This window comes from Cygnus atratus, chromosome Z, assembly GCF_013377495.2.
Source record: "Cygnus atratus isolate AKBS03 ecotype Queensland, Australia chromosome Z, CAtr_DNAZoo_HiC_assembly, whole genome shotgun sequence".
Taxonomy (NCBI): Eukaryota; Metazoa; Chordata; class Aves; order Anseriformes; family Anatidae; genus Cygnus; species Cygnus atratus.
The window spans coordinates 13,174,283-13,199,740 of NC_066396.1; the positions used below are offsets into that span (position 1 = coordinate 13,174,283).

Consider the following 25,458-nt stretch of genomic DNA (forward strand, 5'->3'; position numbering starts at 1 on the left):
CAACATGTAGGAACAAGGGACATAAGTCATCAGCTTAAGCTTCTGCAGTTTTCCCAATATCCATTGTTAATTTTAGTCCTTCTCCCAGTAGCGCTTGAAGTCAGTGATATTGATGCTATTTGCATGTCCTTGTAGCTATTTCAGATTTATTTCTCGTCTTACTAGCTTTTGAACAGATTTATGTTGGTTCGTAGCATTTTAGATATTCAGAAGAAATGTAGGTTCCTGCCAAGAATATTCACAGGCTCTAAGATGTTGTCAAGCACCCTTTTTGAGTTGTATGGAGTCACAGAATAATTTAGGCTGAAAAGGACATTCGGAGATCATCCGTTTCAATCCTTGCTTGCAGTAGGGCCAAATTAGAAAAGGTTGCTCAGGTCTGTGTAGTAAATGACTACTACAAGTCTGTGTAGTAAATAAAAAGGCAAATATCTGAAGACTGAAATTTCAGGGCTTAAGGCAGACAGAAGGTTAAAGCACTACAAAGGAACATGTTCCAACTCTAGAGATACTCAATGTTTTATCGCCTTGGGCTCTGAAACAAGTCATTTCTCTGTTCTTTTTTATTTAAAATGAAAAAAAGATTGTTTAAAATGTTTTCTAAATTGTTTATCTCCTGCCTTCAGTATTTTTAAATCTACATATTTCCAACTCCAGCAAAACAATAATACAAATTTTCCCCCATGTGGAGAACATAAGAGAGAATAATTCCCTTGGTTTTCATCTTCAGAAGTGATAAAATCTAATGCTGGTTTGTCCACTAACTTTCTGCTTTAGACTTTTAGCATTATACAAAGGGCAGAGAAGAATGTAGTGACTTCTGCAGTAGTAGTAACATTACAATGTGAGCAGAGGGTGGTGATGGCTGTATGAAAAAGAGGACAATTGAGCCAGGAAGACCAAGAGGATGAGACCCTCTGTGGACAGACAGGAGCAGCCTCATGTTCACAAGACCTGGTCCTCCAGAACCCCGGTATCTCTTGGAGGGACAGCACAGTAGGGCGTCGGCAATCCAGGAGGTTCCTAGAATGTGTAGATGATAACTTCCTTCTCAAAGCGGTAGAGGAGCCAGTGAGGAGAGGTGCTGTGCTCACCAACAATGAGGGTCTAGTGGTGGGTGTGAAGCTCAAAAGGCAGCCTTGCCTGTAGAGACCACGAAATGGTAAAGATTAGGATCCTGAGAGCAGCAAGAAGGGCACACAGCAAGCTGGCTGCCTTGGACTTCAGGAGAGCAGACATTGGCCTCTTCAGGGATCTGCTTGGTAGAGTACTGTGGGACAAAGCCCTGAAGGGAAGAGGGGTTGAATTAAAATGGTTAATATTCAAGGATCACCTCCTTTGAGCTCAGGAGCGATGCATCCCAACAAAGAGGAGGTCAGGCAAAAACACTAGGAGGCCTGCATGGATGAACAATGAGCTCGTGGCCAAACTCAGACAGAAAAAGGAGGCCTACAGAGGATTGAAGCAAGGACAGGAGGCCTGGGAGGAATACAGAGAAATTATCCGAGCAGCCAGGGATCAAGTTAGGAAAGCTAAAGCCCTGTTAGAATTAAATTTGGCCAGGGGCATCAAAGGTAACAAGAAAGGCTTCTGTAGGTACATCAGTGATAAAAAGAAAGACTAGGGAAACTGTGGTTCCTCTCTAGAAGGAAACAGGAGACCTGGTTACCCATGGTATGGAGAAGACTAAGGTACTCAATGATTTTTTGCCTCAGTCTTCACTGGCAAGTGACTCTAGCCACTCTGCCCAAGTAACAGAAAGCAAAAGTAGGGACTGGGAGAATGAAGAACTACCCAATGTAGGATTGGGTGAGGTAGGATTCAAGACAATCTAAGGACCTTAAAGGTGCCCAAGTCCATGGGGCCTGATGAGATGCATTTGCATGTCCAGAAAGAACTGGTAGATGAAGTTGCTAAGCTACTATTCACCATATTTGAGAAGTCATGGCAGTCTGGTGAAGTCCCCACTGACTACATGAGTTGGGACATAACCCCCTTTTTTAAAAAAAGGAAGAACAGGTGAACTACAAGCCAGTCAGTCTCACCACTGTGCCTGACAAGATCATGAAGCAGATCTTCCTGGAAACCTTGCTAAGGCACATTGAAAATGGGGAGGTGACTGGTGACAGCCAACATGGCTTCGCTAAGGGTAGATTGTGCCTGACAAACCTATATGATGGAGTTACAGCATTGGTGAATAGAAGAACTGACATTATCTATCTGGACTTGTGCAAAGCATTTGACCCTGTACCACACAATATCATTGTCTCTAAATTGGAGAGCCATGGATTTGACAGATGGACCACTCAGTGGGTAAGGAGTTGGCTGGATGGTCACACTGAAAGAGTCGTGGTCAAGATCTTGATTTGAACGGCTTGATTCATCCAACCAGCAATGAGTCGCATTCCTCAGGGGTTCCTACTGGGACTGGTGCTTTTTAACATCTTTGTTGGCAACAGGGACAGTGGGATCAAGTGGACCTTCAGCAGTTTTGCCAATGACACCAAGCTGTGTGGTACTGTCAACAAGCTGGAGGGAAGGGATGCCATCCAGAGGGACCTGGACGGTCTTGAGATATGGGCCCATGCAAACCTTGTCAAGTTCAACAAGGCCAAGTGCAAGGTCCTGTACATAGGTTGAGACAATCCCAAGCATAATACAGGCTGGGTGATGGATGTATTGAGAGCAGCTTTGCAGAGAAGAACTTCAGGGTGTTGGTTGATGAGAAGCTCAACATGAGCTGGCAATGTCCACTTGCAGCCCAGAAAGCCAACCACATCCTGGGCTGGACCAAAAGCAACATGTCCAGCAGGGAGAAGGCAGGGATTGTCCCCCTCTGCTCTGCTCTCATGAGACCTCACCTGGAGTCCTGCACCCAGCTCTGGGGCCCCCGAAGATAAGTACATGGAATTGTTGGAGTGAGTCCAGAGGAGGGCCACATGGATGATCAGAGGGCTGGAGCACCTCTCCTATGAAGACAGGCTGAGGGAGTTGGGGTTGTTCAGCCTGGAGAAGAGAAGACTCTGGGGAGACCTTATAGTGGCCTTCCAGTGCCTAAAGAGAACCTACAGAAAAGCTGGAGAGGGGCTTTTTACAAAGGTGTGTAGTGATAGGATAAGGGGTAATGGGTTTATGCTAAATGAAGGTAGATTTAGATTAGATATAAGGAATAAATTGTATACTCAGAGGGTGGTGAGGCACTAGAAGAGGTTGCCCAGCCACTCCCAGGACAGCAGGGCTCATCATGCTTAACAGCTTATTGGGAAGACAGACGCCATCGCTCTGAATGCCATTCCCCTCCTTTCCCCTTCCTCCCTCTTTACCCCAGCTTTTATTGCTGAGCATGGCACCACACAGTGTGGGACACCCCTTTGGCCAGCCTGGGCCAGCTGTCCTGGCCCTGTCCCCTCCCAGCTCCTGGTGCACCCCCAGCCCCTCATCACTGGCAGGGCAGCACGAGGAGCTGAAACATCTTTGACTAAGTGCAAACACTGCTCAGCAACAACGAAAATGTTGGTGTGTTTTCAACACTATTTTCATCAAAAATCCTGAACACAATATCATACAAGCCTCTATGAAGACAACTAACTCTATTCCAGCCAAAACCATGACAAAAACCATATGTCCTCTCTACAAAATACGCTGCCTTCTTTTCTTAATTTTTGTGATGAGGAAGGAAGTATCTTATACTTTGGTGTGTATTTCAGATAATATGATAAATACATAGGTTTGTAATTTATTACACTTTCATGTGCTGTAGTTTGAGCTGGTCTTTAGAAGATTTCCTTTTTTTTTTTTGTGGAAATTATATTACAACATAAAATCTCACTTTTAAAATTTTCTATTTCCCCAAGTACGTAGTTAATCTGTATAACTGAGTTAAACTTGCATTTTTTTAGAATAGATAATTTAACTTTAAAAATCATAATACATTTAAAAAAAAACAATATGCTACCTTTGTTCTTTACCTCTGTTCAGTTGCTGTTTGTTGCTAATGGAGCTGCAGAAAAAACTTGTCCCTGAGTGAGATCTAAGAAGTCAGTAAAAGTGGTTACAAAGACTATTTGTGATGTCAATAGTATCAGCTGAGAAGTGTTGCTTTTGAGATTTACGTTGCTTAACTGTTTAAATTTAAATTTCAGTCGATTTTTTCACTGTTTTAATGGAGAGTGCTGCTGAATGTTAGTTTGAGTCAGTTATTTATTGGGGTGAAGGACAACTTGAGATCCAAGTGAACCTTAACTCTTTTATAGCTGTGACTAATCAGGTCTTTAGAAAGCATCCTGTTTTCATAGTGATTTTCTCTTGCTGCTTTTGCTGTAGCATGCAAGACTGCTCTTGAGTCATTTCAGTTGAGGCAGGTGATGGTAACTTGAACTGTGGAGATGTTCTTTACCCGAAGCTTTTCCCTTTGATCTTAATCTGATGTACCGCATAGAGAGACTGATTACATCTCACTCTTATCTTTATTATGTAGGAGATGGGATCTCAGTTGATTGCCTTTTTGCCCAGTTTGGAAAATGGCATAAAGCTGTACCTCCTTTTACTGTTACAGCTTTCAGAAGTCAATCATCTAATACATCCAATTCAGCTGATGTTCTGTGTAGAAATAATAACATTGAAGTTAGATGTTGCTGTGATAATAAATGAAGGACTTTTCTTCTTGTTTGCAATGTCTCAGGAAAATACCAATTCTCAGTTTTTGAAGTAGCATGGCATAACAAAGACCAAATTATTATTAATTCAAAAGTATATTGAACTCTTTACAATTGAATGATAATGCTGCAAATGTACAAACTTCACCACCTTCTGAAGAATTTGTTTTTCTTTACGTGGCTGTGCTTGCTTGTGTTGGGTCTGTGCTCACTTGTTCATGCTAGTCTCCTTATGAAGGTGGGCTGCTCCTGATGTTACTGCATGTATTCCTGTCGCTGTGTGCCAACAGATAGTTTGGAAGTCACCCAAATGCTGAAAGAAGAACTTCTCTTCTAAAAGAATGCAAACAGAAAGAACTGCTCAGCGCTAGAACCACAAACTTTTTCATATACTTATTATAATTTATTGAAATCACTGAACCTGTTACTTATTGGATGGGAAGATCTTTGGGGGATTGTTCTCTAACCCATAAATGCTTTTCTGGAGGCTTGGTTAAATGCTTTGCTTATTTGAACTGAAGAAGAAATATGCTTAGATGCAGGCATTCATGATTACCAGCCTAATGGCTGATGAAAAGAAAAATGACCTTTTTTCCATCAGATTTGTTTTGTGAAGACTTCATCAACAAGAAGCAAAGCAAATCAGCTGTCAGTACCAGCTGGAAAGTCTATAAGAAGCTTTTTCCCTTAGTGTAGTCTAGTTGCCCAAATGCTCATCACTAATGCAATCAAATATATTCAGCATTTTAGGAAAGTGCTGAGAAGGGCGAAAGGTTTACAAGGAATTTGAGCACCAGTGGGCATGATCACTCTTTGCCTATAAAGTAGACTAGGAAAGTTTTTTTTCAGATATCTTGAATTCATTGTAACAATTTTGAGTTAAACTGTCCTAAGAAAAGTTATTCAAGGAAATCAGCACACCCCCACACGGTTTGGATCACCTGCATTAATTATTTTGATTACCCAATGAGTTCTGCAATACCTTTTTTCAGTATATGCCTTTTCTATAAGTCCATTTTCTTAGTTTGAAGAGGCCTTTTTTCTATATGACTCTTTTAGGAATCTAAATAGTGTTCCAGAGCATGTTTTTTAATTTTTTTTTCTTGTTTCCCTTTTTTAAAACGACTCTGTGATTTGCCTTTAAATTTACTTCCTGCAGAAATTGAATGTTTTAAAGATTGTGCTCAGTGCAGTGCATTCTCCATTCAGTAGTATCTAAAGGTTTATTTAACATCATTTTTCTTTTATGTAACTCACTCAGGTGCATTGGTTCTTGGAGCTGTTTTTTTTTTTTTTTTTCCCTCAGACAGTAATCCTGTATTCAAAACATAATCACTGTTTTGAGATTTCTAAGTGAATTTCTGGGTTCTAAGCAGCACTGATAATATGAAATGCTAACCCTTCTTCTTTAGATATATGGACTCTTGCTGGAATAGTTCTTGCATACCTGCATACCCTCGGCTACTGCTTTTCTGCTTTCTGTCCATTTAGCTTAGTTAACATTTTTTGTTTTTCTCCACGATTGGTCTTTTTTTTTTTTCACTTTATATTCTTTCTTGAATATTTTTTTGCTATTGTATGTTCATTCCGATAATATTTATTTTCATTTTTTTCTCCGAGGCTTGTAAAATTTCTGCAACCAAGCCTTTTGCTACCTCACTTTTCCTAGCATTGCGGTGGTATGCTTGTATTTTCCTCACCCAGTTTGTTCCTTTCCATCTCTGCTCTTGTCCGTGACCTCCACAAAGAGCTCTGATTTCTTTACACAGTTAACCCTGTCATAGTCTGTTTTTCTCTATCTCCTGTTCTAATGAAGTTTTCCTCAGATCTTGCATATGTTGGCTAGATGCAGCATTTTTGCTTAGTAATTCAGAGTCTACTACTCACCATGCAAACAGTCACACACATGTCATTCCAGTTTTGAGTTGGTTTGCTTTTTAATTCATATAGATTAGACAATGGTGATAGTTCCCATTCACTGTCATTAGATTTGAATCTACTTTCACCACCCCCAAATAGTAATTATAATTTACCTATAATTATCTAAATGGTGGCAGAATATCCAATTTCATTTGGAAATCCAGAAAAATACAGTTTCATAATTGCTTCAATCTATTTGCTGCATGTCACAAAAATAAAATTGTGATGTTTTAGTTTATTATTCTGGTAAAATATTAAAGTTTTTTTTTTTTTTTTAACATTTTGGGATAATTTAAGTAACAAGCAGAATAATTGTTATAAATTACAGTGCTGTGTCTATTTTCTTGGCAGTTTCTTCCATAGTTATGAATTTACTTATGTTGGATATGACTTTTCTTGTACTCTGGTTCACTCTGGTTTAAATTATTTTAACTCTGTTCAGATGCTGGGAGTAGGTAGCTTATTTCAAGTTTTTCTGCCAAACAAGTATGGAAAGTTTCTCTGTATTTCTCTGTCTGCTTGTGTATACATTTTTTTTCGGTATCTGGCAGGTGATTCAACCTTCATTGTGTCTCATGTGCTCAACAGAAGAAGGCTATAACTTACTTCCGCTGAAAGAGGGCAAAGAGAATACAATATTGAGAGTTTTCTTGCTGACATGTTCTTATGTCGCTATATGTGCTGAATCTTAATAGAGCTTTTCAGCTATTTCTTATCTGTCTATTCTTTTTACATGTTCTACTTTAGATCGTTTTTCAACATATTGTTTAAGCTTCTTAATTTCATTTCTGTGTAGGTAGAGTTGCTTTATGTTGTTAAAAAAAAGATAATGGAAGTCTTGCTTTAAGATCAGGTTTTTTTGTTTGCTCGCTTGCTTGCTTGTTTTTTGGTTTTGATTTAAGTGTTAAATTTAACTCCTTTATAAAATGTATTTTCTATCACTGATTAAGGTGACTTGGAAATCCGTGTTCTGCATATAAATTCAATTGTAGCAGTATTTATATGGTGGTTTTAAACTAACCAATAGCTTTCCAAGATAGCCTTTTTGGTCAAATTTTATCATAGAGGAAGGCATAATATTTTATGACAAAGATTGGCATTAAATTGCAGTTTATCTGTACTTGTAGTAGTAATGAATTCTGTTGCTTTTTTGTGCTGTAAGTTTCATAAGAATAGACTTCTACTATTATAAATAAATTTAATAACATTAAATGCTAATAACACTCAATAGTGTGCAAGAGAGATTTGCAGTCCAGTAGAAATGGAGAAAGAGATGGGACAGGCAGAGAAGCTTAGTGTAGAATTTGACGTGTTAGGTTTTTAAATGTTTAAATTGGTTAATTCCCTGAATTTCAGTAGACTGTTAGAATAGTATTACTTGATGAATCAAGACTTAGAGACATTTTCCATGGTTGCAAGCTGGGATACGTAGCTACATAAATAGCTTTAATAATTTGTGTAAAACAGCAGCATTCTCAATAATTAATTATACTAGAAATTTTGACTAAGTCATAACATTGTAAGAGCATTAGAGGAAAAAAAAGAGAGAGAAAAATTACTTGTGGGAAGGGGGAAAAAAAAACACACCAAAAAATGGATCCCAGTAATTAAATTAGTTGTTTATTTAAGTGTGGATCATTTAACTTCTCAGTGGTCAGGAAAATATCCATGTTACCTTTCCAAAAGAACATTCCCATCCTTTTCTAAGTTGCTTTGAATTGCTCTTGGCAAATATAAAAACTTTACAAAATCTGTTTTGCAGATGTGGAATCCACCATTTAGAAAGTTAAATTTAAACTTGCCTATTTGGAGCCTTTTTCAGAGAAGTTCTCTTCAAAAAGAAAATTTTGAAGGAGAAATTAAAAAGATTTATGACTGTGTATATCATTCAGTATATAAAAATTGGCTGTGATGAAAGAACAGTATTATATGTTGGAGGAACAATTAAAAGTGTTTTTGCTAATGGACAAATTTTGGTTAAACATAGTTTGTTTTGAGGGGGAGAACAGACAGGGACTAAGAAACTCATTCAGGAAATGTTTGCCTTTTCTTTTCAGTGGAGTTCAAAAAATGCATTGGTTATAGCTATCAATAGGTAAATATTACCAGTCTTAAACTTCTCCTAGTACTGCAACCTAGAGTGTAAAAGAACATTATTCTTTCAAGCCACACTTATTATAGGCCTAAGGAGATATTCTTAATAAGAGGCTTTTCAAAAAAGCTCAAAAGGAGTCTCCTAGAAGTGATCTGATTGAACCCAATGGTAATTTTTTTGTTAGTTTCAGTACAAAAATTAGATTTGACCCCAGGATTCAGTAATGCAATCTCTGTTATTACTTTGTTATGTCTGAGAAGGAGGAAGAGGCATCAATGGTCCAAAATATTCTCTAAAACATGCAAACAAAGACATTCCAAATTCTAGAATTGAGTTCTCTGGCTTTGCTGTGCTGCAGCATAGTGACTGATGGTCAAGAGCAGAAGGAGAGAGAAAATACAGAAGCAATGTCAATTAGCATTTGTTTACCATATTGCTGGTTTAAAGACATACTTCTAAAGATAAATTTTTTGGGTTTCTGAGCTTCCTTTCTTGTTTATCCCCTTTGCTTCTGGCTAGAATGGGAGGAGTTAATTTTTGAGAAGGATTAGATGTCGTGAGGAAAAGGGACTGGAAAAAGACTCAAATAAGTTTCAAGTGTAAACAGTACAAAGGGGCAAAGCATCAAAGTGCCTGTTGAAAGAAAAGACAGGACGTTGAGATGGTTATTGACAGAGCATGGAGCGTAAAAGGGGAATGTCAGAACAAATTAGTCTACGTCATACTCAGACTGTGCAATAAGGCCCTTATAATGCAGCAGAGAAAGTGTCTCTGGAATCCTTCGGAGAGCCCTGTATTTCTAGTCCGTCAATGGTCTGAAAGAAAATACAGAACTTGTATAGTTTAGATTCCTAATGTTGTGGTTTGTGGTGACTCAGTCAGATACCACGGGCACAGTGATTCATGTGGTAACCTGAAATTTTGTCCATTGTATTTTTGTAGTATGATGTCCGTTTTTTTAATAAAACCTGGAAAAATTTCTTTAAAAAATGAAAACGCTTAAAAGGTCTGACTTGAAAATAAAGGGCTCGGGCTTAGGTCAAGAGTTAAGGGCTCTCTGGGAATGATTGATCTGTTTGTAAATAATAGGTGATTTCTTATAAGAGATTTATTAGTGAAGTTTTACAGTTAGATCCAATAGCAGCAAGGCAACAATAAACATATTCAGTGTGGGGACATTAGGAAAACGCTGAAGGGACATTAAGAAAACACTTACAAAATAATTTTTAGGCTATGTGTGTCTTCTTAACAGGGCATTTAATTCACATGTAGGGGCGTATGACCAACCGTCTGCAGCAGAAGCAGTAGCGCAAGAAACTTGGATTTCTCTTCCGATCTGCTGACACTACAGTTGAATTAGGGATCAAAAACATTATTTTTTTAGTCTTGTATTACGTAAGAGGCAGAACTATACAAGTGTTAGTTCTTTCTTGACAGTTGGAATGTAAAATGAATAAGGTCTGAATATGCTTTATGGTATTCTGAAGTTGTTGAGGTTTTGACAGGATGTTGAGCCCCAAAAAGAGGAGGACCGAAGTCTTTTAAAAAAAAAAAAAAAAAGGGTTGTAAGGTAGGGCATCAAGATGATTACTGATAAAGCAAGGAGCGGAAGAGGGGAATCTCAGAATCATATAACGGTTGAGGATGGAAACAACCTCTGAATATCATCTAATCCCACCCTCCTGTTCAAAGCTAGCTCAATCATTTTATTCAATGGTCACCTAGGCCCCAGCCCATGGCCATGTCCAGTCAGGTTTTGAATATGTGCAAGAACGGCAACTCCGTGCCCTTGCTAGACAACTTGTTCCATATAGCAACATAGGTTTCTTTATAAGACCCTAGAAAATACATTGTAATCCAATTTTTTTAAAACAAAACAAACAAAACAAGAACAAAACATCAGAATGTCTTATGCTAAAGCTCCAAATAGAACAATAAAATGATGCCTTACAGATACCAGATTTGGAAACTTTTAAAAAAATGACACTAATCTTGACTTTATTATGGACAACTGGAAATTCATTCTATTTCAGGTTACTGATGTCTCATTACTGTCATTAAAAGTGCAATTATATATAACTCCACGAGCTATTTCCATCTGATTTTCTTGTCAGTTTTATCCTAGAATTATGAATGTCAGCTTTGTAGCCTGTCTTGTAGCTCTGGTGGAAGTTGCTAATGTTGTGCTGCAGTGTCTTGTTCTGGAAAAATGGCAGCCTTGTTAAAGTGGTATTTGCTTTAGTAAAGACCAATGAATTACATGCTGTTGGATCATAGGCAATGTTTGTATAGTCTAAACAAATGAGGTTGTCCTGAGAACTTAGTGATTTCTTTCTTTCTAAATTAATGATCTTACATCCTTTGCCAAATCCTGAAACTCTTCTCTGCATTAGATGCCAGAAGAGTTTTGAATTTTTATCTGGAAAGAACTCAGCGTTATTAAATGGACAGAAAACATTTGTATCTAAGACAATTTAAAGAGTCCACCTGTATCTCAGTGTTTTAGTTTTCTCTCATTTGGATGTTTTTGTGTATCTAAGAAACATTGAAGATCCAGGCAGATACTCTTTTTCCATTAAAAAGAAAAATGATGTATTTTGTTAATAATGTGGGAAAAGCTCAACTTAAAAAAAAACACACACACACAAAAAACAAAACAATATTATATCAATAATTCTTTGTAAAGTATTTGAAGAACAATTTTACCTTAGAACTGAAGACCTATGGTATTAGTGAAAGAACTACAATAACATTGCAATTAATAATTTAAAATGCCTTTTTAAAATAAAGGAAAGCCTGAAGAATAACTACCCAGTCTGCCAATTTAAAGTAGGTTTGTCATTTGTTGCCATGTCAAAACAATTAATACAATCTGCTTAATAAATGATTTATATAAGCATTTATGCCTGATTCCTGAAGTCTTCATTCTTGTAAAGGATTGAATACTTTTATCTTCCTGATGTCCAATGACAGCACAGACTATGCAGTTTTGATTTAACCTTTAGTCATTTTTTCGAGAAGGAAATAATTTCGTGTATTTAGATGAAAGCTAGGGAAGAATGGGATTTAGTTTATTTTCTTTTTAACTTTCATGTGCTTGTTTGCGAATATGATGTTTCTGACTTGGAAAGATTTCTTACACTGTAGTTTAATGACTGCTATGCCACATCTTAAATGCTATTTTGTCATTACAACTTTATTTGAATAATATAATATGCTATTTATGCTGGGAAAGGTGTTTGATGATATCATAAGAATGATTATTTCTATTATGTCCATTAACTTTACCTAAAATAATTCTTTTTAAACCTTTTTCCAGAACTGTGAGAACATGGGATGTTAACAATGAGAAAAAACACAAAAGTGTATTTAAGCCACGATCAGTTCAAGGTAAACGGGTCATTCCTACAACTTGTACGTACAGCAGAGATGGTAAACTTATTGCAGCTGGCTGTCAAGATGGCTCCATCCAGATCTGGGATAGGAATATGAGTGTAAGTAATATATACATAATAAAAATACTAACTTCTAATGTATCAAGGGCTGAATGTTGCAGCTGATAAAATCAATTTTGATATTTTATCCTTTTTTCCCCCCCCTGAAAACTAAATAACTCACAGGTAAGATTTAACATTTCCCCTGCCTTGTAACAAATGACCATTCAGTCTGCTGCTCTTCAATACAAAACACTAAAAAAAAATCTTGGCAGTCTGTTTAAAAATAACTGTTGGCCACATGTGTGTATTTGAAATGTTATTCAATTAAGATATAATATCTGCAGAAAAAGCTCTACTTTGTTGGTTCTTGTGTAATTTAAAATATATGATTCCATATTTTATTTGAGATGTTGTATACGTTAGGCAGTAATTTGTAGAACTTCATACCAAAATCAGGTATTCACTCACATACTAGGCAGAGGAGAATAGCATCATTGTGTGTGAAGACAAGGATTGTGCTACACATTAAATGCCAAATGCAGAAAATTAAATTGTCCAAAATGAGGAATTTAATACTAAGGCAATTTTGAGCAATTTATGGGAATGAGGGAAAAAAGTCAGAATCGTGACTATTTCCATTTCTTTAAATGTGCAAAATTATGAGATATACCCTGTAGGTAATTGCTGCTGTTCATATTGAACTTAAAAATGAATTTCAAGCAGTTAATGAGTCTGACAAAGAAGGCATACAGTTCTTACTACTGTGTTATCACTTGAAGTTTAGAACTATCACTGCTTGCTTTTGCTTTGTGTAGTAGTCTACAAATAGTCCAGTTACAAGGGTTTAATTTTGGAAAGTGGAGCACAAATTCACCAGTCAAAACTTTACTGCTTTTTAAATGAATCACATCCGCTGTATGCCCATTTTACCCAGGGAATTCATGCCCAATCCCTTTGCTGTCAATGGGATCAATACTTATGGCATGTATAGGAGGAGAAACTGAGAATAGGGTCAATTTGTTTGAAAGGCAAAGTAAGAATATAGAGAAATTGCGGGGCAGGGGTGGAGGGAGAAAAAAAATCCTTAGAATCAAACTAACATCATAAATCTTTGAAAAGTGTACAATTTGGAAAGGATGGTTTGAGGGAAATTACTGAACTAATACATGTTGTGTTAATCTGTTCAACTTCATCTTTCAAAACATTTGATTTCAAAAATGCAAACAGGCAACTTGGGGAGCTTTTCAAAAAGGTTGAATCAACTTTTATCTTTGGAGGCAAGGGGGAAATGTATAGATGTAAAGAAAAAAGAAAGTCTGTTGATCATATTCAAAGTACAGCCTGTATTTTCGGATTGTCATCTATTTTTATTTCTGTTTTTATTTCCACTATAAACCCAGTAAAACTTCCTAATGGCATGAAGCTTGAGAATTCATCCTAAGTGTAAACTTGTTCTAACAGAATAATAAATTTTTCAGAGACTGGCTTTCATCACCTGTGTATGTTGTTTATTTTAACATATACAGTATTGAAATATTAAGCTTTCTGGTGTAGTTTTAACAATAGTGCTCTTGGTAGTCTGCTTTTTCATGTGCTTTTCCTTTTGAACTTTAGTGTGTCTATAAGGTGACATATTGCAATGCTGATTGAGTGCAGTTTAAGGTGATTATGAATAATTTAAAGATGTATCCTGTGCATCTTGTGCAATTTCCAACTGGTGACCCCTGTATACCAAAGCAAGACTAAAGTCATTTCCTAGTGGAAATGAAGTTGGTAGTGTCCTTGAGTTTCCATTTTTAAAGACTAAGGAATTTTTGCCTTCACTTTTGTTGGCATAATAAAGAAATGTACAAGACTTTCATGTAAATGGGTTGTGTAGGTTGTTTTTTGTGGCATTCTTAGCTGAAACTCTTGGTACGTGCTGGAAATCTATGCATGTAGTTAAAATCAGGCTTTTCAAAACGCACCTTGGTGAAATAACAATAATTAAAAGAAAAGGCCTCCATCATATATTGCCAATGGGAAGGGATAAAAAAGGAGGAAGAAGAAGAAGAAGAAAAAAAAAAGGAACACGTGCTCAAAATAGGACTTTGAAAAAGGAGGATGGGGATGAGATTGACTCTTGCAGAGGAATGGTGAAAGCATTTACTGGCCTGACAGGATACAGAGATTCTTGCAAAGGCAAACAAAAAATGTAAGTCATGACAAAGTGGTGCACTTTTTGGGGTACAAGCAGCTTTAGATAACACAGAGAGGTAAGGCAAAGCTGTGAAGTAGGATAGGAGTAAGCTGTTTGAAAAAATGCATAGCAGATACATTAACTTCTGTTTTAAGAAAATTTTTAATGCCCATCCATCAAATATCCTTTGACTTTGTCAAAACAAGTGTAGAACTCTGTACACAGCTTTTACTGTAGTACAATACCAGCTCTGTCTGAAGTCCAAATTAAGACAGCATTTGTGTTTAACTTGAGAAGACTCAATTGAGTCTGTAACAAAAACCACCAGTGTTTCAAAGCAGAAAATAGTTGCTGTAATTTCTTATCCTTGATCAATTAGGAATGATGCTGGCACCATTATTTGAACTATGGATTTGGCACATACATAGTTCACCATACTGTCATGCCAGAGCTGATACAATAAAGGCCTGTTTTGACTCTCTGAATTCATATTCGCATTTAAGTACAAATATAAAGAGCATTTTACCACTGCTGTTGAAAACCCATACCACTGTTCCCATGTGAGACAGTAACAGCACAAACTAAATCTAGGAAGGTGTTCTTACCAGATGTTGTGGCTCACACCATGTGCTATCCATACTGCCTGTTACTCCAGAGTCTGTGAAGGTTTCTAGACAGACTTATTTGTGACAGACACCATTATGTTAGTTGGCCTACTCCAGCCAAATTATTTAAGATGCAGAAAAAAGGGTAAAAAAAAATAAAAATAAAGAAATGCCAACCCTCAGGCAGAGCCAACTTAGGTAGAGGAAGTTTCTCTTTGCCAAAAAAACATAAGGCCTCTGCTTTCCTACGGGAGAAGAGTCATGAAAACAACAGTACCAAGAGCAAAAGTGACTATCACTGCTAGGTAGGAGGGTCTAATAATGCTCTCCCCTAGAACAAAAGGGGTACTCAGTTCCCTGGCCTCAATCACAGCAGGCGCGTTGCTGCGGTGCTGGTAGGAAGCACTCTTCCTCCCTTGGCTCACAAAACCTATGCCTGTGTACAAGCTGGCAGGAGCTGCCTGACAAAGCTCCCAGAAAACTTCCTTTCCATTGAAGCCCTAGTTTGACTGCTGGTTACAGGTTCATTGTGCTCCAGACTTGACTTGATGCCTTTACAACTGACTTACAGGAATCCTGATGATATGTGGTAGCATCTTGGGAATACTTAAACAATTGAAACATTGGCAGTGGAAACAGGCTGTTTATATTGTGCACTGACTTACCATATTGAGCAGGATTTGGATTGTAATCACTATTTGTAAACCCTGGAGCACTGCAGTTAAAGTGGATTTTTACAGTGGGTTTCCCATCACCAGCCTGGCATCATTTATGTTTACTTCTCAGTAGTGTAGAATTCAGTCCAGAATGGTGCAGTTAAATTATCTTTTTGAATATATAAATATATTTTAATTAAAAAAAATAATATATATATATTTTTCTCTTGTCCTTGTCAAAACTAAAGTAGCTGTTTGTTTTAAGTTAGGGTCATGAGTTAGTTTTTTTCCAAAGCACTTAGAGCCATCTAGATATCTGCCATTTTTTAATTGTGTTGCGGTACGTAGGGCCATGACTTCAGTATGTGATCAGTTTTCCTTCTATAGTTCTGACTAGTAGCACACACCATAAGTGTTTCATTCACTTTTCTGCTTCCACTGTTTTTCTGGTGCAATTCCAAATCTCCCAGCTGTATGCAGTGAGAGTAAAAACACTTTTAGAGGAACGCTTTATTTTTTTTTTTGGTCTCCATTACACTGACATTGGTAACTTGCTAATGCTGAACTTAGCCAAATGCATTCCAGCTCTGCCTTGCCTTTCTCCAAACTTCCTCAGCATGATCATGATCCATTATAATCACCTGCCTCAGAGGGTTTTTTCGTTTTGTCATAAATCTGTATTATTTTCTCATGTGTGTTATTTAGTCAGTGCATGGTTTTTCTTTAAGGTTCACGTATATGTGCATTTACAGTGCACATTAGCAGAACTATCTGTCAGCTTGTTTGAAATATTATGAACACTGTCAACTTGGCTTAAAATAACAGCTTCAAAGGACATAAAAAATAACTTCCTTAAAACTTCCAACGAGTAGTGGAAACAATAGTGTGAAATAGTCAATCATAACATAACACATTAGAACACTCAATTTAAATATTCTGAGACATTGAGAAGTGTTTGGCAAATGTGGAGAACTGGAGAGCATTAGTGGTAAAAATAAGACAGAAACTTGAAAAATACTGATTTGTAGGACAGTGCAATAAAACCACTAGATTTACCTGCAGTTCAAATAGGTTCAGATTCCTCATCTTTGCCTATGCTTGCCCATTCAGAGATTACTGAAAGACCAATAGTGATATATATTGCTGAACAAGGTGATCCTTGTTCATGGAGCCAGTGTTTAGTATTAAGAATGAAGTGTGTCTTGTAATCAGTAAACCTTTATGCCCCAGTTTTCCTGTGTAGAAATAGGAGTATCTCATTCATAGGTGTCTTTAAAGACTGAAGTAATTTTTGTAAAGACTGTTAGTATACCAGATATATAGTTTGAAAGTGTAATGTGATTTAAAGTTTGATTAAAATCTCTTCAAAATCATGAACAAAAAAGCTCTCCTCATATTCTACTCTAAACAGGAAAGGATCAAGATGTTTCTCAGTGTCAAATAGGAGTTACTAGGTTGAGGAACGTGAACCTTCTTTTTTAGTCTTTCAAATCATCTGATGAAGCTACCAGTTATGTGAATTTTCCCTCCAGCTTTTTCTGGTTACATTCAGCTCTGGATTGCATAAAGAGCTTCTCTGCACATGACAGTCTGAATCCTGGTTCTTAGTTTCACACGTCATGTATTTTATGGTAACATTGTTGCAGCAGTAATATTGTAAGCAGTAATATTGTTGCATGACACAAAAATATTGATAAGGATGTCAGGGAGGCAGAGTTTGTCAGGAGCAGTGATGTCTTTTATATGCCTTCAAGAACCAAAAGAACAGCTTATGCACACAAAGTCTTGTCTGTTTTTTGTTGTCACTGTTTGTTTTTAGCTATATAAAATTGGGTAGTAATTTTTGTTATATTTTAGGTGTCTAGAGACTGTGCTGTAAGTATTAAGGAATTAACTTTGACAGATATATCAGTAATAGGTTTATCTTTTTATGTAGTGCAAATCTGAACAGTTGCAGGGTTTTATAATTTTCAACATAATACTAAATATAAATTGATTCAGTGCTTAGGGACAGAATGTTATAGCTAGTGCTAGACTTTATTTTTGTTCTTTCTTGTTTCATGAAAGACTTGGTTGTATGTTTTACTCCATTCTATTTCTTAAGCTATTTCCTGCTCAAAGCAAGCATCTCCTATGGTACTGCTGAACTATTGCTTTGCCAGTGTTTTCTTTTTCCAGGTCTTCAAACTTTATTTTGATTTTGAATTTCTAGAATAATTCATGTATTTTGATCACTTTTAAACTACTTAGCTAAAGCTCTAAGTGATTTTACAGAACTTAAAATGCACAATAATAATGAAATTCAACACTGTGCTAGTAGGCGGCCCACATGAATATCCCCAAAAGTGGTGTGATCAAGCAGTAATCCTAATAACCAGTTTTCCACACACCCTTAAACCACCTAATCCTCAAAAAATAAAGGGAAGAATAGTGGGATGTTGCAGTATGCTCTGAAGTTAAGCAGATCTAAGCTCTGTACCTTTTTTAATTACTGGTAGTCATGTTAAAAGTATTTTCCAAATAATTGCATGATTTATGGATGGAAGATAAATACATTTCTATATTTAGTGATCTTCTGCTTTGAAAGGGTTTTAGTAAGCTTTAGTTTTATAGTGGGCAGTGTAACTGCAGAGACGTTTTAAGGCAGAGTTTTCAGAGGTGAAAAATTTTGCAAATAGTAGAGCCATTTTGAAGAAATACTGTACGTCTGAAAACACAGATTCAGGTAATACAGAAAAATTGTGTAAAATACTTATTTTTGGCCTGAATGAGGTGACCCTTTTGTTCTAGAATGGGAATCCAAGCCCAAGTCTTATTTGGATTTTTTTTGGTAAACTTTATTTTGTTGTTCTTGATTGATTTTACAGCTGATGCTGCCAGACAGTGTAGTGAAAGCTAGTAGTAAGATCTGAGACTTGCTATAAATATTTTCTCCATTAATTGGAAAGTTCTTTGAGTGGATTTATGCCCATGCTTTGGGAGAAGGACAGTGCTGGATCTTTGCACAGTTGCAGCTTGCTTTTCTTATATGGTGACATAGACATAGCTCTCAGTACTGAATTCCTGAAATGCATGTCTTGTGTCAGTCTACTAAAAAGCTTTATTACTGTGCTTATGCTTACTCAGTTACTGGTTCCCCTAGCCAGAGATTGTAATGCGTCTGTGTCGTCTGATGGTTTACAGCATTCCAGGATTATGCTCTTTTCACACCAGCTAAAATTTATTCATCACTTTGGCCGTGGATATTTTGTTTTGGTTTTGCTTACCTATAATTTTGGGCACCTCCACAGCATTAAAAGTACTCCAATGAAATGTCAATATTTAATAGAAACAATTTACAATGACTATTCTTAAATTTGCTGAAATGAGTACTGCAGCTAAACACCAGGCAAATCTTTCAATTTCCCCCAAGTATGTAACATGCTTCATGCTTTGAAGAGGGCAGTCTGGCTACAGCTGGAAATTTCTTGTGTAAATATGAGATGAAAGATATCCAAATATACTATATTTCCCTTTCAAACTTACCTTAAGTTTTCCATATCCATAATGTCCCACCCTTTCATTCCATATGTATTTGTGCCAGACCTCTGCTCCAGAAACTGGAAATCACACACAGGCTTGCCAGCAGCAAATATTAACAGATTCATATATTATTCCTTTTTGTATATGCCTGGTTTAGTCAGTACATCACTATCTGTACCCTGAAACTATCTGCAGTAAAGAATCTGACAGTCATATGCTAAGATAAAATGGGCCCTGCTATATTTCTAAGTGCATTTCTCTCTTATGTAATAAACAGTTTATAGTTAAGAACTATCTAAATGTTTGCACTAGTTAATCTAGTGATGAAAGGAATTCTAAATCTTAGTCTGTCACACCCTGATGAAAATAGCATAAAGGATTTTAGTTCAGATTCATGTGTGATTAAAGAAAAAAAAGCTTACCCCACAAGGATTATATATCTATCTTTGGGTTACTATTTGGAGGAATAACAGTACAAAAAAAAAGTGATTGGCTTTAATTGAAAACGTGATTTGCTTTATTAATATTGTAGTGTTATTAATCTGACATGAATTATTTCTAAATGGAAATAGAAGAGCCTTCATGAGCTAGCTTCTGTTATTTTACAGAAATTTTTCCTATGTATTTTATAACTGTGAGTAATAATAAAAATACAATGTTCCTTATATGTAGAGACAAAATCATAAAGGACGGATGCTGTGTTTCATTCAAACAAGTGAGCTCTGGAGTTGTCTGGCTTATCAGAGAAGTGGCTTTTAGATACTGTAGTATGTGTACTGCTCAAGCAAGCTGAAAACATGTATCTATCTGTCTGTCTATCTAGAACCTGATAGGGTTTGTAACTCTAGAAAACATTTTTGTGCTTGGCACGTGTATTAGGAAGCTCTTTTGGCATCCAAATGTTTCTCATTGTGGTTTATAGTATGTCACTTGAGGCTAGTGAGGAGATGGACAGCAGGTTTATACTGTGAATTTCATAGAAGCAGTGAAAAGTACATTTCTGTGCAACTCATAGTCATTAAGTTTGTTTTATTAGAGAAGTTTAAAACTCCCGTATTTTAGAATGCTTACAAAAGCAAAGCAATTACAACTTGATCAAATAGATTTATTTAAGAACAAAAAAGTAGGAAATAATGACTTCTACTCTGTGGAACAGATCATAATCTGTGGATTGAAGATCAGGTACTTTCTGTCTGCATATGCTTGCTTTTTCTCTTGGGTTAATTTATAGGCCCTTCACCTCCTTTCAGCTTCGTATTTAGATGTATTTCTGGCAGACTTTGCACCTATCATCAATTCATAACTTTTAAAAAGCTTTCTATTTGGGGGTATTCATAAAGAATATTATGAAGTGAATTTTAGAAAATACTGAGAGCTGTTCTGTTCAGTTTTCTTGATTCTTCTCATTAATGTAGTAGAGCAAACTTTTCTTTTACTTAATTTTTGCCACTATTGTTTAAAATATTCACCTCATCTTAAATATTTTAAATATTACAAATTCTCTAAATTTTCCAGAGGTCTAATGTAGAATATGAATAACAAATTCTTCCCATTTAATAGTTGCAGGATTGTCTTGTATACCCATGTCACTGACAACTATCAGAAATTGGATACCGTCTTAGAAAACCCATAGTTTAATTTTGTCTGAAGTTTGTGTATAACTGTTTTGTAACTTTGATTTAGAAAAATTAAACTCAGAAACAGAAGTGTTCTTATTCTACTGAACTAAAAATAAAAGCACAAATTATTTTGAAATGTGCTCTAGTATATGTTATTAAGCAATTGTATTTTAAATACAAAAATATTTGCCATGAGTCTGTTAGAAATTGGGAAGTGTGGAAAAAAAAAAGATGAAGTACAGTGAAGCATAGCTTTTGTATGTAATACTAATTGTAGAAATAATCACTTGAATCAGAGAAAGTCTGAAGAACAAACAAACATAGAGAAAGATTGTTTCCTGTGTCTGTTAAAAGGTGTGCTACTGTAAGGATACACTTTTAAATGTGCTTGAATTGAACAGTTGGTCATAATACCCTTATAATACCCAAACTGCCCTTAGTTCCTGAAAAACATTTAATAAGTCTAGTTAACTTCAATTAAAAATTTTGCATGGCATCTGTAGAAAATCCATAAGATATCTGTGCTCATGTGATTATGGATAAGAAGATGAACTGCATACCTACACCATCTCTTAGCAGCAATTACAGGACTGTACCAATGAAATGAAAAGTATTTGTAATATATTTTTTGCAGGACAGGCTTAAGTGAGCAAGTTTCTCTGAGCTCTACGTATAAATCTCATAATTAAAATCTAACTGAGTATACATGAGGCTTTATTTGCAAACAAGCAGAACTTCTTAAAGTGCAAATATTTTAAAATAAAGACTTTTTTTATGGCATCTCTATTTCATGAAGTTTGTTTTCGACAGATGTTGGCGCTAAACAGTTAGTGGAGAGGGTGGTGAAATAGGTGGAGCATTATCCAGCTGTGTTTTATTTAATGTATGACTGTAGTGATACTACACAGACTGAAATCAGATACATCCATTGAACAGCTGCCTTCCTTGAACCAAGGAAGAATTTCTCATGAGATGGAGAACTAGATTTGGACTCATACATAACTACACACATGCATACATAGACACACATATATATATTTCACACTTTGTGCATGCATACACAGCATGTCTCTGTGTGTCTAAGTGTGCACACAAGTTTATAATGAAATTCTAGTTTAATAAAGTTCCTGAATGTATATAAATGTTTAGATTATTTAAATAGAGTACTCTTAAATCATTCAACATGTAATTTTAGTTCATATTAAGCAACATGTAAAGTTTAGAAAAAATGCCTTTATGGTTCACTTTGGTGAACCACGTGGTACACACATGGTATTTCACTTTTTTCCATGTATATGTATCACTTCCAGATTTGGCTACGCGCTAAAACAGTTACCTGTATTAAGTGCTAAAACTTAATTTACATTTAATTTTTGGTGTAATACATTGTTCTTAAGGTTGGGTAGGATAGCCAAATTAGAAAGTACTGTGCTAGTTCAAATATACAGTGAAATATTCTGAAAAAATCTAGTTCATTGTATAATCACAGAATATGTTTCTTACGGACACCAAGAGCTCCATGCATTCCGGCCAAATGCGGCTGCTGTGATCAGCACACACCTTGGTAAGAGCCCAGAAACAGCACTGTATCCTTGCTCTGTGGCCTGTTTCATTCTCCTCACCAGTGTGCACACCTGTAGTCTTGCTTGGAGAGCAGATTGAGGCCAAGAGGTCACCAGAGTGTGCTGCTGTGATCTTTACAGGGGCTCAGCTTCACCAGGACTTGCAAAAGCATAGTTAGTACACGCGTATTCCTGACTTCTTACTGGGGGGACTGGTTTATATTCAAGACCACCTTCAAGAGCCTGAGTGATTTTTGAGAAGCTCAGAGCAAGTCAGGACTCCTGTTTTAATCAGGAGAAAGCATCACACTCAGCTATTGGCTTGTCAATTGGCAAAATTTGCGAAAATGTGCAGTTGATTTTCTGTGTATGGAAGCCCGGTGCTGAATAGGATGCGGGAGTGAATTGACAGGGATTCATGAATGTTTTCTGTACTCCAAACAGTTCACTGTTGTTACTTGGCTATTGCATTGAGGTGGGAGTGAGGTAGGGCTCGGTTAGCGTGTGCTGCTGTCTGTATGTATAAAACAAATGTCAGATTTGAGTGTTCCGAAACAAATATGGCTAAATCAGAAAATAAACCCTTTGGCATTGGGTTGGTAAGAAGAAACAAAGACAAGGCAGTGAGCAAGCTGAACTGCCACTTGCATCCTTTTTTGTTGTTTTTAAATGATAGTTTAAAGCATGTCCATATATATTACGGAAAATGGAGATGTGGTGGTTTTGTTGGTTTTGGCTTTGTTTTTCTTTATGTGAGAAAAACACAGATGTGCTTGAGGATTAAGTGAATGGTCTGTAATTACTTTTGTTGGCAGAATATATATTTAGCTCATTGGTAAAATACAGCTGTTAAATAAGACAAAATGAACTGACAGTGCACACTGAAAATAAAGAACCATTTTAAAGGCAGTTGAGTAGAAAGAAGGCAAAGAAGTCAGAGTAATAATGTTATTAATTGGATTTATTATTGTGTATTTTACAATATATGATAGAAAGGAGATGACACGTTGTGGTGTGCTTAACGACATCTTTCTTATGATGAGTGATTAAAAAGAGGTTAAATCTTCCAGGGAAATTGAGGAAAGATACGGTAGCCAGGAACATATGGTAGCCAGGAAAGACATGGTAGTCAGGAACAGCTTTCAATACATTGAGCCAGTTAAACATTCACAAAGTGATGTCAGGGTGAACTAAGATGAGCTAAGCAGATAGAGAATAAAGTAACTTTTCCTGGAAGGTAGTTTAATGACATGAAATTATTTGCAATTGCGGTTGTAAATAAGGTTTGTAAAAATACACTGTAGAGCGGGAAGTTCAGAGATCAAGTTTCTCCCTCTAAATGATGGTGAGTAGCCAGTGAAAGTGAGAGAAGGAACAAGAATCATACTCCAGAGGGAACAGTGAAGAATGGAGCCAACATGTAGAAGGCATACAGCAGATGAAAAAAAGAAGATGAATAAGGGGAACAGAGAATAGGCACTTCTTCAAAGGCTGATGAGAATAATGATGGGGTATCATCGTTGGCTTTCACAGGGATAAACCTGTTGAGACTCAGGAAGGAATTCAAGTAGAATTGACAAAGAAGGAATATGGATGCAGGAGAAAGTGGTGGGTGAAAAGGCTGAAGAAGAGCAATGGAGAAAGAAACAAAGCTATTTGGTGAAAAAGGGGATCATGCAATTGAGATTTTTGAGATACTATTTTTACAAACAGCAATTCGCATATTTCCCTATGGTCCGAAGATGCCACTGCTGATGTAGAGGAAATATAAAACTGTCAGACATGAGTGTGAAGTATTGTGCTGAAATGGAACTGGAAGGCTACGATGAAGAAAAAAAACAACACTGGAGAATTCATTTCTTTTGTTGACTGGAGAAGAATTTTAGGGATGCTAGGTGAAAAGAGAATTGTAGTCAAGAGAGTTACTACAGAGTTTCAGAAAAGACACTACTTCAAGCAGTACTGTTTGCATTTCCTATAAAAAAAAAATTAAAACGCCATTCATGTGTCAAATTTATTCAGGGATTGTACAGAAGAACTGCAAGACATGCTTTTCTGAAAGTTATTACAAGTCTTTTTGCTCTGCCTAATGCTTCCTTGATTGCAAGCTAGCTTGGAAACTTGATATGACAGGGCATTGTGGAGTGTAAAGGTATGTGAACATTAAGTTTATCTTAAAAGTGAGACATACTTTTTCAAGTCATTTCAGTGTTGTCAGAAATCAAATCCAAGACACTTGAGCATGCTCCTTCAGAAGGGTTGAAATCTTGGTTTTAAATTTAAACTTATATTACAAGATGCCTTTAATCATGAAAGGTTTTAATTTTTTTAGGCTGAGTTTGATGCTTCCCCAAAACTTGATGTGCCAGAGTTAAGACACTATTTTGTTTCTGAGCTACATGCCAAGTGAATTCAAGTACTGTATTCAGCTGTAATTTGTTATATTTGAACAAAAAACCTTTTTGTCAAAAAAGCTTTCAACTGTGGTGTATTATATCTACAGAAAGTGATTAACACTGTAGTATCTTATTTGTAAAACCAGTACATTTGTTTTCTGTAACTCTGGTTTTACAAATGCTGAAGCTAAGTGAAATTTACAATATTTCTTTGTGGGAAACTGTGTTCAGTTAGTGTAAACTACTTGTAGAAAACAATTTATGAAAGTTTTTTTTTCAGCTTGCCAGGATTTTGCTTATAAATGTGTAGGTTTTCGTATTTGTTTATTTAGCTAGCTAATTATATAAATTCAAGGAAAAAAATAAGATAGTAATCATGAAATTGAGATAAGAATAATATTTGAGAAGAAAATAAAGGTTGCTTGAGTTATTTATTTATTTTTATATTTTTTTTAACCATGTAACTCAGCTGAATTCTTACTTTTACATTTTACTTCCACGTAACTCTGGGACTTAATCCTGTAGTTACAGAATTCATCAGGTAATGTGCTGAGTTAAAGGTAACTGAAATTAAAGCATTTAGCAGCTCTGCATCTTCTGGATAGGAAGTAATGTAACTTAAGTTACTAAAAAACCTCAGATCCCCCACCCACCTCCAAGTGTCCCATTGACCTGTAACAGAAGAGTAGGAAAGAGATTTCTTTAATTTCTCAAAACCAGCAACATACTTTGATGAATGATGATGTTATTTTTTGTTTTGTATAGGCTTTTTTTTTTTTTTAAATACGTATGGCCCTTGAAAATTGCGGAGT

At 36.2% G+C, this 25,458-nt stretch overlaps 1 protein-coding gene across 1 annotated transcript in view; it reads left to right on the forward strand.

The window, feature by feature from the left end:
• Positions 1-25,458, forward strand: part of WDR70 (WD repeat domain 70) — a 136,935-nt gene that overhangs the window by 64,113 nt on the left and 47,364 nt on the right. Inside the window, exon 10 of the mRNA XM_035563824.2 lies at positions 11,990-12,164. Coding sequence (XP_035419717.1) covers positions 11,990-12,164 — 175 coding nt within the window. The remainder of the gene's footprint in view (positions 1-11,989; positions 12,165-25,458) is intronic.